This window comes from Triticum aestivum, chromosome 4B (genome assembly GCF_018294505.1).
Source record: "Triticum aestivum cultivar Chinese Spring chromosome 4B, IWGSC CS RefSeq v2.1, whole genome shotgun sequence".
Taxonomy (NCBI): domain Eukaryota; kingdom Viridiplantae; phylum Streptophyta; class Magnoliopsida; order Poales; family Poaceae; genus Triticum; species Triticum aestivum.
Window position 1 is genome coordinate 303,676,579 of NC_057804.1, and position 13,662 is coordinate 303,690,240.

The 13,662-nt window shown below is 44.1% G+C and overlaps 1 protein-coding gene across 1 annotated transcript; it reads left to right on the forward strand.

Annotated features, from left to right (window-relative positions):
• Positions 1-946: 946 nt before the first annotated feature.
• Positions 947-4,592, forward strand: LOC123092051 (XIAP-associated factor 1). Its single transcript, XM_044513719.1, has 5 exons — positions 947-1,252; positions 2,616-2,751; positions 3,427-3,564; positions 3,658-3,779; positions 4,203-4,592. The coding sequence occupies exons 1-5, from the start codon at positions 1,194-1,196 to the stop codon at positions 4,363-4,365; spliced, it is 618 nt and encodes a 205-aa protein (XP_044369654.1). The 5' UTR covers positions 947-1,193; the 3' UTR covers positions 4,366-4,592.
• The last annotated feature ends 9,070 nt before the right edge of the window (positions 4,593-13,662 follow it).

Sequence of the window (13,662 nt, forward strand, 5' to 3'; positions counted from 1 at the left end):
AGGGAAGAATCCTTGTGGGTTACCAATACCTCCTCTTGGAGAAGATCATCACCAAGCCCCACCTCTTTTGGAGTGGGAAGAACTTTACCCTAGTGCTATTTTCCTTGAACTGTTCTTGTATGCTTGTGGATCTCATGTGTGATACTCTAGGATGTGTGATTGGGTTTGTTTGAGTGGTTTTCCCTTGTGTGCTTGTGAGTTCATCTCTTTTCCTCCATCCAAGTGTAAAAAGATCCCTCTTAGGGTTACACCGTATAACAGACCTTGTCTCTTCTGCACCTAATCTCTTGGGAAATATGGTGCGAACGAAATAGACAGCTGTTGACAATAAAGAGATGGATACTGGTACGCTGCTGAGGAGAATTAAGGATGAAATTAGAATCTGAAACATGGTAGGAGCAGGGATCCCCTTCGACCCAGGCTGATTTGTTGCCTTGTTTTTTCCTCCTTTAGCACCCTTTTTTAGGTGCTTTGCTAGTTTTTTTGGCACCCCTCTGTACTGTTTTCACTCCTTACTTTTTTGAACATAATATAAACGCAAACGCTCATACATACACGCATATACTCATTCCTATGAGCTCACACACGTACACCCTACATCTTTGAGGACCTTATAGAGACTGAGCCGGCATATCATCTTGAGATTTACGAAGTCACTGTAGGCGCCTCGTCCTCGACGAGAACGTCACCTCCCAGTGAAAGTGCATCGCCGGAAACCCTGAAATAAATTTAAAAATAGTGCGAGCACCAGGATTTAAACCCTGATAGGCTAGAAATACCATTGTCCCTCTAATCATCCAACAATAGGTTGGTTCGTGTTTTCACTCCTTACTAATCAATGAATTTGGTACAACTCCTACCAACATTAAAAAATAAATAAATCATACCGTGCCACGCTTGGGTTCATCCTCCGGACAGAGACCAGACCCGATCTCTTTCCTCTCGTCATAAATTCTCTCCCCTTTCCCGGATCACACAACCTCTCTCCGAGTCTCCTCTCTTTTCCAGCTTTTCCCTCCCCCCACCAAACTTCCACCCCTTCCTCGAGACCTCCGGCCACCCACCCGCCAAGGCCTCCCTCCGCTCCGCGCTGTCCCCGCTGGACCACCGCAGCACTCCCCTGTCCGATCGGGAACGAGGAGAGTGTGCCACAGGAGAGCGCGATCCGTCCGTCCGGCCCCAAGACGAGCGCCATGGCAGACGCCGGCTCTCATATCGCCGCCGTCGTCGCCACCTCCATCTGCGCCCACTGGTTGGTTACCCTGTTCCCGTTCCGCGCCGCTACTCTTCGGCTCTTCCTTGGTGGTGTGCGTGCGTGCGTGCGCCGGTGCCAGGGCGATTACATATCGTGCGTTCTCTTCGTTTTGGATCTGAGCTAAGGAAGACCCGGTTTGATTGGTCCTGAAAGACCGAGGTTGTGTATTGGATTAATTACTCGAGCGTGCCACACGCCCACACGATTAAACGGACATTCTTGGACTAACTAGGTGATCTCCGTGTTTGCTAGTTATAAGCCGGCTGGATAGGTGACCGTCGGTACTCCTGAGAATGTGTTCATTGTGCAGCTTATTGAAAAAGGTCACACTAGCAACCGATGTAGCATCTTGCATGATGTTCTAGACCATCTTGTCCCGCCAATGCCTGGGCATACTTGCTAATATTAACTTCCATGAGAAACCATCAAACTGAGTGGAGGGGAAAGTACTCTGATGCTTGGTTTCTCTACTTACTTAACGGAGGTTCCTGATGGAGTAGGTTTGAACAACTATTGTTTCAAAGCAATCCATTGTTAGTTGGAGAAAAAATATTAAACGGATTAGATTACAATTCGTGATCATTGGTGCCAGGACATTGATAATACATTTCTTTATATTAATTATGCATTATTTGCTTTTGGCATCATATTCTAATCACAAGTATAAAGGATGAACCTAGTATTAGTTGGTAGAGCTATGGGATCAGTACCTTATCGATCTGGAATGCTTCTAACTACCACTGTCAGTTTTGTGTCAAAAAAAAAAAACCCTCTCAATCAAGCTCTTCACAGTCTATGACTTCTATTGTTGTAGTTTGATTGATATCTGCCAGGACCCTAGCGGTATTTCTCAGAAGATTTCGACATTGAGAACTAGTCAGTTAAGTTTGAATCATGATCCGCTGGCACGAAGCACTGTGGGCCGTCCATCTATCATCCAATGTCTTATAGTTCCTCCTTACCGCTTCACTGTTGAAGATGACTGAGACGACGTCGATTCTTCATCGGACGGCTGGAAGGTGTCAGAGTGTTGTTGTTTGCTTTCTGGCAAAAGGGCTACAGTGGCCAACTGCCCCATCTGCTTTTCTTTCGTTTCCTACAATCTTGTAAGGCTATAAAGCCAGGATTCTAGAGCCTTCCGGGACATTCTGCTTGCATTGGGGTAAACCCTAGCCGCCAGTGTTCCTGGTTGGCCCTTGGGTGTATCAGAACTCGTTCTAACTTTTGCAATCAATCTCAACTTTTGCTAAGTTCTGTTATTCAGTGAATACTTGTCTGAATTTAGTCTTCAGACCATCTTGGGTCTGACAATGTCACAAGTTGGTTAACTATTTTAGTTTTTGCATCTTCTTTTCTCCAGTCAACGAGAAATTCCATCGTCAAACATCGACTTGCATTCCGTACACTGTGCTCGTAACCTTCAAAAGTGCGAGCACTGTGGAGAAATGGTTCCCAGGAAGCTTATGGAAGAACACTACAATGAAAATCACGCTCCGGTATGTTTGCAGTCTGATTCTAAATGCATGTTTTGAGTTTTACAGTCTGATCCTAAATGCCACGTTTTGAGTTTTCAAAAGATTATGCCATAATGTTGGTTCTCATTGTGTATTTCAGAAGATTATGCCATAACGTTGGTTCTCTTTCTGTAGTTTATGCTACATTTTTCATTTTGGTGGTGCATATTCTATATCTCGTCTAAAGTGTATAGAAGACTTTATTGATTACACTATTTATTTGGTGACTGCAAGTGATATTTAAGGTAGAGAGTAAGAAAGCACATGACAGAGTTTAAAAACATAGCCAAAAGAAACTGAAGCTAACGTGACATGATGTGTAAGCCACTAGCTGCAACAAGTATAGAAACCAAGTCATGTTCGAATCAAAATTATAGGAATAATTATTCTTCTTCCAGCACATGATGGCCAGTTATCTTCTTCTTGTACTTGTAAACTAGGCACACATCTCCTTAGCTTATTCGCCTTTTCTTGTACCTGCAAATAAGAAAAGCACATTTCCTCTGCTATGCTAATTTTATCACAATTGAAACCAGGAGCTAATGCAACATTGCTTTCCATAGGAACAAGAGGAGTAAAATGCACATATTCCAGGATTTTGGTAATAGTTTTTTTTTCTGTTGTACATGTGCAGTAAGTTTATCTTATCAAATGCAGGTAAATTGCTCCCTGTGCAAAGAAACCTTGCGACCGGAGATACTTGATCTTCACAAAAGTGAACAGTGCACACAGAGGATGGTTGCGTGTGCATATTGTGAGTACGAATTGCCTGCAATTGATATTCATGAACATCAGGTGTAGTTTGTTGTTTACCTTTGAAGGTACATATTTATTTGAACTTGTTTGATACATGTCGATTTGTTCTGATCATAGTAGTTTGAGATACAGGATGTATGTGGAAACCGAACGGAGTTTTGTCAAACATGCAAGAAGTATATTAGACTTCGTGAATGGATAGGGCATGAAATGCAGTGCCACGTTAGCTCAAATGGTTCTGAAGAATCATCAAGGTAAACATGTTCTCACATGTCCCAAGGAGTTGTTGAATTTTGTTATTTTGGTTATCGGGTATTGTACAATGTATGATCCATTTTGGTTATCGGGCATCGTACAATGTATGATCCATTTAAAGATTAGTGTTGCACAGTCCATACATTGACTGCTTGTTTTCAGTGATCTTTATTTGTGTTGCTAAACTAAATGCAATCCATTATCTGCAAATAGTATATCCTAGACGGATCCTTACATACTTATTCAATGTAATTCAAAATCAGTTCAAAATTTGATTAGGTTACAAGTCAAAGATGATAACCTTTTCGTAGATCCTGTATGTTGATGTTTTTTTGTTTTGATTTTATAAGCAAGTATATTGTTGCTAGAATTTTGAAGATACTATAGTAGACCTCTTAGCTAATCAGATGTTTGAAATTCAGTGCCAGAACCATTCCAGAGAGAGAAGTGCGGCCTCCTCCACCGGTACGACCAGCGCGTGCTGTGCCTGCTGCACAACACAGGCGACTTCTCTTTACGATTGCTGTAACTGGAATCGCCGTCATGGTTGGATCAATACTGTTCCAGAAGGAGGAGAGTTTCTAGGTCCGGCAGCCATGGACTTCATATGCCAGAGTTGTTTTCAACAGTAGTATGATAAGATAATATAATCTTTTGATGTATAATGTTATCCCCATATTCAGTTGGCACGTCTTGCTTGCTTAAGAGTACAGTTCCAGTCATGGCCTTGTTGGAAGAATCGAAATAACCATCCAAATATTTGTTGTTCTCAGTGCTATGTTTAAACGTCTGAAAGAAGCGATTTATAGTCCTTTTTCAGTTGGACCTTACTAGGTGGACTTGGCATAGACGTACTGCTGCCATGTTGGTACTGCCGTTTCAGTGGGCAGCTGCTCATGATTTTCAGTGGGCAGCTGCTCATGATTTTCTTTTTGAAGACAACGCATTCCATTAATCTATACTAGTAAGATGCCTGTGCTACGCTACGGAATCACAAAAGATCAGGTGGAACATTATTTTGAAGTCTAGTGAACAATAAAATATGTAGACATTGATCAAAATGATGTCATATTGTTGATAGGTACACATTGAGCAAAATCAAACATATGATTTCCAACTGATAACCCCCCTTGTACATTTATAATCTCCATTTTCACCTTACATAAGACTGTTTCCCAACCCAATTTTCTCATGACTCTCCCATATTGAGAGGACAAAGAACAAGATATGTTGTTACCTTTTATTCAAGGATTCAACAATGCTAATTTGGTGCTAGTATATTAGGCAAAACCAGACTAAAATGTGAAGAAAAATGGCAGCAATAGATACATCCAAATAACATAGCAGTACATAATATATCGTGAGCATACAATTATAAATGGTCCACAAGAAAGAAACAAGAACGAGTTAAAAGTGCTTTGACTTAATACTTGGGCTCTCGCTTGTATCTTCTCACCTAAAACGACGTCACACAAGCACCTACAGTATATTTTTTTAAGGGAAAGCAACAACTATATTACTAATACTTAGTAGGCATTTCACCCACTGCAGCGGCTGCCACAAGGGCAGGTACGTTGGAGTCCCACCAGAGGGTCTCAAGATTACAATGATGGCCTAGCCTGGCCGATTCATGTGCAACATTATTTACTTCTCTTTTACATGCCAAAACTCTGCATCTAGGGAACCACAACCTCATTTGAAACTTTACATCCTCGATGACAGCAGCATAATAAGGGGAGGAATCAAACACGTCGAGCATCTAGCACTCCTATCTACGCCGTCATATTGACATCATTGGAAATGGCGAGAAGCTCCGCCCCAAATGCATCCTGGGTATTATCACCTGTTCTTGCCCGTGATAGGATCATAGCTCTTTCTTCATCGCGAGGGACAACCCCCCATCCAGCAAAGGAGCCGCCTAATGTAAATGCCCCATCAATATTAAATTTGATCAAATCTTGTACAGGCGGCTTCGTGAGACAGAGTGCGCCCGATCAGTTCATGTGTGTCCAGCATAGTACACTCTTTTAGTTGTTTGCTCAAAACATATGTGCTAACAATGTTGGCCCTCGAGCACTGGCTTCATCCATCTTCTCACCTAAAAGGACATCAGGTAATCAGTATTACATATATATGATGGTCTGTAGTATATTTAGACAAAGGAAAAAACAAGGAGACTATAGAGGGTATGTGATGTAGGGCGGAACCCTAGGTGGACGATATTTCACGTTTGGAGTGGATCCTACGGGGAATCACGAAGAACACGCGGAAGCACAAAGGGGAAACACGGGGAAAACGAGAGAGAGAATCACTAAATCGACATAGAATCAATCACACGAGTGCTAGATCACCGACAACATAGAGTGACATATGATCCACAATCAACCAAGGTAAGGATACAAAGGAACAGTTCTTCTCCGTAAGGAGGTCTTGATGGTCTTCCCTAGAAAGGGGTCTTGAATCCGCTTGGGGGATCTTCTCCGAAGAGGTCCTGAGCTCCAAGGAGAAGTAGCCAAGTGGATGAGCAAGGCTCTCACACAAAATATGAGCTAAACCTATGCTGCTCTAACTAGGAGGAGGTGGAGGAGTATATATAGTCATGGGTGAATGAAAGGGTAAGTGGCGTCGGCCCAACACACGGGCGAACGCACAGGCGTCGGACGTCCGGAGGACGTCGGTCGTCCGGAGCTTCAGGACGGTCCGGACGTCCGGAGATGTCGGACATCCGTAGTTTCGGCTCGGGTGCTGGTCGTTCGGTCGTCCGGTGGCGTCGGACGTCCGTGGCCCTGGGAGTCGTCGGACGTCCGGTGTCTGGCGGTCGTCCAGGCGCTGTAGGTTGCCTTGGCTGCGGTCGGTCTGGCTGGTGGAGTCTCCAGGCGTCGGACGTCCGGAGATTGTCGGTCGTCCGGAGGCTGTCGGACGTCCGAGCGCTGTAGCTTCCCAGCAGCTCTTCCTCTTGTTCCTCGCGCTTGGTGTCCTCGCCGTCTTGTCCAATGCTCGTAGTTGTTCCATGGCCTTCCTCTTGGTTGCTGGACATGCATAGCACACACGTTTGAGGTAGTAGCCATGTCTCACATGTGGAAAGTGACGATTCAGAGAGGAGCGAGTTCACCTTGTGTCCAATGGCGCATAGTTGAGGTCTCATCATAAGTCCACTTGGGGTTTGGAGAGTAGTCGGAGTGTACATGGGGATGGACATGGGATGCTCCGCATCATCTCCCCCCCCCCCTGGGAAAGATCCGACCTCGGATCGTGATCCTCATCACCATGGAAACGGTTGTCGTGGACGGACTTGTAGTTGGACATCGATGAAGGCATTGCGCAATCCAAGTAGTCCAAGGTGTCGCCGGAGTGATAGACATGCAAAAAGAGCAAACACAAGCAACACTTGGAAATACAATGGTTAGCGCACACAAAGTGTCCATCATGCAAGAATGAGTCCGTGCGGTAAGATTGGTCGTGACAAAGTGCATGAAGCTTATCAAGATGATCTAGAATGAGATGCAAAGCATTCATGGGAGGAAATGCAATCATTGTGTACACAAATGTGTTGTAAATATGAGCAATGCAACCACGATGCAAAATGATGTCATAATGGGATGGTGTATCAAATGCATGAAAATGGCAATGGATGCTCAATATGTGTATATTATCATGCAATTGATGGTCGACAATATGATCATGATGTATGAAATTGCCATCAAGGTAGACCACAACAAATTTGCTAAGGAAGTGAACAAGCTCGTATATCATGGATGGCATGGGAATACAAGATGCAACAAGGCAATCATAATGTGAGTCAATCCATGCATGGGGTGCAAACTTGTGGTGAGTATGATATGTCCATCGAGCATGACATGTATGAACACAATCAACAAAAGTGGAGGTGGTGGTATACCAATGCTCGATGTCGAGGCATGAGTGGAGTTTCGAAGGTGCATCTAATAAGTGCGAGCGCTCCTTAATGTGAAGGTCCATGTAGCCAATCTCCAATGTCGCTCCTCCATTCATGAGATGTATCATGTAGACAACAAGAAGGAAACAACAATGAAAGAGTGACCCATCCAATATGCGTATTTGAGGATGGCTCAAAGAGAAGGAGTTCACCTTTATGAGGATGTCAAAAATATTGGTGTTGCACATCATGTATGCCTTCACATAACCAATATGTCGCATAACGGCACCGCCTTGTGAATCCTCCAAAATGAAAGAACATGACAAACACTTGGAAAAACAAATGAGGTTAGCGGACATGCAAAACCTATCATTCGAGTGGTAATACAGCCAACAAGTGTATGCATCATGCTCATCATAAGAAAGGATAAGGGAGCATTTCATAGTATGGAGGCATATGATGTAAGAACAACCAAATACAAGAGGCTCAATCAAACAATCATGCATCACAAGTAAAGTGTCCAAGTCTCCAAGATTAATAAGCATAGTAAGTTGGCACTCAATACAAGGTGATATGAGAGATGCAACTAATGGAGACAAGAGGCAATGATCATGACAAATCAAGTGAGAGGCATCAACATCTATGTCATCAACCCAAGAAAGCAAGTAATAGTGGAACATGGGTGATGCAACATAGCAAGCAATCATAGCGATCAAGTCAAACATGCTAGTAGTGCGAAGATGCAACATACTAGAAGGAATCATGGCAAGCATGTCATTGGTGCAAATAGTGGGCATGAATACTTCACATGACATAACACAAGCATGAAAGCAAGATGTGAGGAAAATAGCATGAATGTATTGGTGAGAACTCATATATAAATAGCAATGGGTCATCATGACTCTCCCAACACAACAAGTATCAATAACATGGGGCACATGATAAACATGGCAATAGCAACAAGGATCTCCACCAAGCATGCAAATGCACATAGGAGTATCATAATGGTGCATCATGGGTAAATGCAAGCAAGGGTCACAATTGCATGGCAAAGGCATAGAAGCAAGTATAGCATGCAAAGTGAACACGGTAAAATGAGCATAAGGTTACAAATGGTATATAGCCCATAGCCGTGTGAGAGCCAAGTAGAAGAGGTGCGCGTAGTCCTTGCGCAAAGGGAACGGTGGTAAGGATAGTCCACAGGATCCCAAAGCATCGTTGCTCTCAAGACCTCGTTTCGTCAACTCTTGGGATTGAGAGGTTGACGAGTATACATGAGTACCTACACAAAATAAAGACAAAGGAAAAATTGTGTGTGCATGGTATATGTACACATCATCCATCATGATGCGCACATGTATGTGTCGGTTAGCACAAAATAGCCAATGCTCAAATAAATGCGATGCGTGATATATAAACATGTCATCCATCATGATAGGTTTGTTGTTATGAATGGTATAATGGAGACTCAAAGGATGTAATGCATCATGAGAAATTTCTAGAGCATTGTTAACGGGTCAAAAAAAACTTCCTATAATGGCACCTGTCTCAAAACACTCAGAAACACCTAAAAATAGGATAGCCAGAATTTTTTTCGAAAAATGCGTTTTCAAAAAATTTTGGGCCTAAACGGAGCGTGGTTTCCGGACTCTTTTTTTTCCAAAACCTACTCCGGCAAGGAAACACGAATCGGAATCTAGATGGATCTCGAAAACAAACCTAATATGACAAGAACTCGGATTGGTGGTGGATATATGGTGGTAGATGGCAGCGGTGGTGGTATATGACAGCTGTGGTGGTATATGGATACGGATTCGAAGTGGTGGCGGATAAGCGGTGGTGGTAGATGGCAGGGGTGATGATGATGGTGCGGCGGCAGCGTGACAACTTATGACCAGAACTCGAAACTCTAAAAGACTAGACTCTAAGACCAGCAACTAGACACGACGATGCAACCGCAAATTCAACAAAGCAAAACCCTAAAAAGATTATGCAAAGGCTCAGATTGGTTCGGATATGATGAACTAACCCTAATATTTTTTGTGGCTTTTTCGTGGACTATAGGTATGAAGAACAGACTCGATCTAAACTACGAAAAACTGTAAAATCTCACCGAGCAACCTGGAACTCTGATACCACTTGATAGAGGCAAAGGTGTCCCGTCTTTCGATGAGATGATGGATATCGCTTTGGTGGCAGTCGACTTTGACGATCCGACTACGAACGTGCGAGGACGTCGCGCCTTAGCAATCGCTAAACCAACTCCGAGAGGTTATTGACCACGCTGGAGCACGATCAACCTGACCACGAGGGTCTGTTTCCTGCGAGCAAACGAAGAACAAGCAAGAAACTGAGATTGCAATCTGGATATTGCGAATATAAGATGAAAGCTTTATTGATCAAGGTGGGGTTCTGTGACGCCTTTGTCTGGTCGTTGAACACAAACGAAGTACGCGAAGTTGCAGCTATGGCGAACTTTTAATCTAAACAAAACCCAAAGTCTAAACGATGCCCTAAGGGCTGTATATATGGAGGAAGAGGGGGGGAATTTCGTGGCCCTTGGTGGAGGGGTCCGAAATCAACACTATCTCTTGTTTCCCCACACATACGGACTCTAAAAATAGCCTATACTTATGTATTTCGAAATTACATGGGCCTGGCCCAATAATAAGGTGACGCAACACCTAAAATAGCCTCGGGACGAAATTTATGAAGTGGCATCTTGTATATTTCGTCCAAGGCTTCATGCACCCATTATGGTGGCTTCAAAGTCCTGAAATCATCACTTGTAACTCCGTTCTTGTTCCCCTTGCGCATGCCATCATCTCCATGCTTGTTCTTGCTCCAATGTTCATCCTTCTCCAAGCTAGGCCCTTCATTTGTAAGCAAAACAAATGTATCCAATTTAGGCAGCATCATATTCTCATGAACATTAGAATCATTACCAAGAAACGAAAGTACCTGGTAATTTAGTTGGCGTGTACGAGCTCTAGTAATTGGTCCAGTATGTATAGCAGCAGGGGCTGTGGGTGTAACAATTGTATTGATGTCCTCATCACGTGCTCACTTGACCCCTTCGAGGATGGTATACTACTTGACACTCCACTCGTGTACATGCATAGGTATCGCTGGAGCTTCACGGACGACGACGAGGAGTGCAAGCGCCAAGAAACACCTACACCATCCGCGAGGGAGGCATGGAAGAGAAGACGGAAGAAGACGGAGCTGCGACGTCTACAACAACCGGACGACCGACGTGCCACCAGACATTCAACACTCTACAACAGTCGGACGACCGACGACCTCCGGACGTCCGACAAGTACCAGGGACCGGACGACCGACACCGACCGGACGACCGACACCACCTGTCCAGAGCCAAAACGTCGGATGTCCGACGCCTTCCGGACGTCCGGACCCCCGCGAGCGACCGGACGTCCGACCCCGTCCGGACGTCCGACACTGCCTGTGCGCAGCTGGGCCTTTGGCCTTGTATCCCTCTCCCACTTACCCCTTCGTGGCTTAGACTATAAATAAACCTTCCCCTCATCCTTTCTAGGGTTAGCAAATATGATAGCTCATTCTTAGGTGAGCTTTGCTCCTACCTCTACTCTTGAGAGAGAGAGAGACTACCACTCCCATGGAGTTCAAGACCTCCATGTGAGAAGATCCCGCGGGATTCAAGACCCCCTTCGTGGGAAGATCCTTCTAGGATTCAAGCCCTCATCTCCTTCATAGGATTTGGGATGAACTCTACCTTGTATCTTTCTCTTTGTTGTTCATGTACCTTGTGATCTTGTGTGTTTGATTGTCTAGTGGATGTGTGATTGGACTTGTTCTTGAATGTTTCCCTTGTGATTTCTCCCCGTTCTTCCCCGTGTTCATCGTGTTCTTCGAGGGATCCCACTCCAAACATGAAAGATCGGTCTACACCGGGTTAGCCATATACCGGGATCCCCGTATCTTGGTTTGTGCATTTTGCATAGTGGCCATACAAAAAAAGAGAATAAGCTTTTAAGCAAAGAAAAAGAGTGAGCAAAGAGCTTGTAAGTAATAGCCATAGCATCACAATATATCATATTGATGTAGGGTGGAACCCTATAGCGTCGATCTTTCACGTTTGGAGTGGATCCTACGGGGAGACACTGATGAGGACATCAATACAATTGTTACACCCACAGCCCCTGCTGCTATACATACTGGACCAATTACTAGAGCTCGTGCACGCCAACTAAATTACCAGGTACTTTCATTTCTTGGTAATGATTCTAATGTTCATGAGAATATGATGCTGCCTAAATTGGATACATTTGTTTTGCTTAGAAATGAAGGGCCTAGCTTGGAGAAGGATGAACATTGGAGCAAGAACAAGCATGGAGATGATGGCATGCGCAAGGGGAACAAGAACGGAGTTACAAGTGATGATTTCAGAACTTTGAAGCCACCATAATGGGTGCATGAAGCCTTGGACGAAATATACAAGATGCCACTTCATAAATTTCGTCCCGAGGCTATTTTAGGTGCTGCGTCACCTTATTATTGGGCCAGGCCCATGTAATTTCGAAATACATAAGTATAGGCTATTTTTAGAGTACGTATGTGTGGGGAAACAAGAGATAGGGTTGATTTCGGACCCCTCCACCAAGGGCCACGAAATTCCCCCCCTCTTCCTCCATATATACAGCCCTTAGGGCATCGTTTAGACTGCGGGTTTTGTTTATATTAAAAGTTCGCCATAGCTGCAACTTCGCGTACTTCGTTTGTGTTCAACGACCAGACAAAGGCGTCACAGAACCCCACCTTGATCAATAAAGCTTTCATCTTATATTCACAATATCCAGATTGCAATCTCAGTTTCTTGCTTGTTCTTCGTTTGCTCGCAGGAAACAGACCCTCGTGGTCAGGTTGATCGTGCTCCGGCGTGGTCAATAACCTCTGGGAGTTGGTTTAGCGATTGCTAAGGCGGGACGTCCTCGCACGTTCGTAGTCGGATCGTCAAAGTCGACTGCCACCAAAGCGATATCCATCATCTCATCAAAAGACAGGACACCTTTGCCTCTATCAAGTGGTATCAGATTTCCAGGTTGCTCGATGAGATTTTACAGTTTTTCGTAGTTTAGATAGAGTCTGTTCTTCACACCTATAGTCCACGAAAAAGCCACAAAAAATTAGGGTTAGTTCATCATATCCGAACCAATCTAAGCCTTTGCATAATCTTTTTAGGGTTTTGCTTTGTTGAATTTGCGGTTGCATCGTCGTGTCTAGTTGCTGGTCTTAGAGTCTAGTCTTTTAGAGTTTCGAGTTCTGGTCATAAGTTGTCACGCCGCCGCCGCACCATCATCATCACCCCTGCCATCTACCACCACCGCTTATCCGCCACCGCTTCGAATCCATATCGATATACCACCACAGCTGTCATATACCACTGCCGCTGCCATCTACCACCATATATCCACCACCAATCCGAGTCTTGTCATATTAGGATTGTTTTCGAGATCCATCTAGATTCCGATTCGTGTTTCCTTGCCGGAGTAGGTTTCGGAAAAAAAAGGAGTCCGGAAACCACGCTCCGTTTAGGCCCAAAATTTTTCGAAAACGCATTTTTCGGAAAATTTTCTGGCTATCCTATTTTTAGGTGTTTCTGAGTATTTTGAGACAGGTGCCATTATAGGAAGTTTTTTTTGACCCGTTTCCAGTTTTTGGGTCCGGGCAGTCGAAAAAAAAAATTTGGTCGAAAAAATTTCGTGCCCATCCTGTCAGTTTGACCTAGGAAGAGTTTTGAGACACTCGCCATTATAGTGATTTTCGCAAAAAAAAAGAAAGCAGCGCAAAAAAAAAAGAGCGCAAAAAAAAAGAGCGAAAAAAAATTCCAGAGTGTGCTTTTTCCTTGTTTACGTGCAGCGCCGTCATTTTGTTGGTGTTCTAGACTCGCGTCTCTAGCACAGTCTAGCCTAGGACCAGCACAGTACCGTCGTTGTGCGTTTATTCA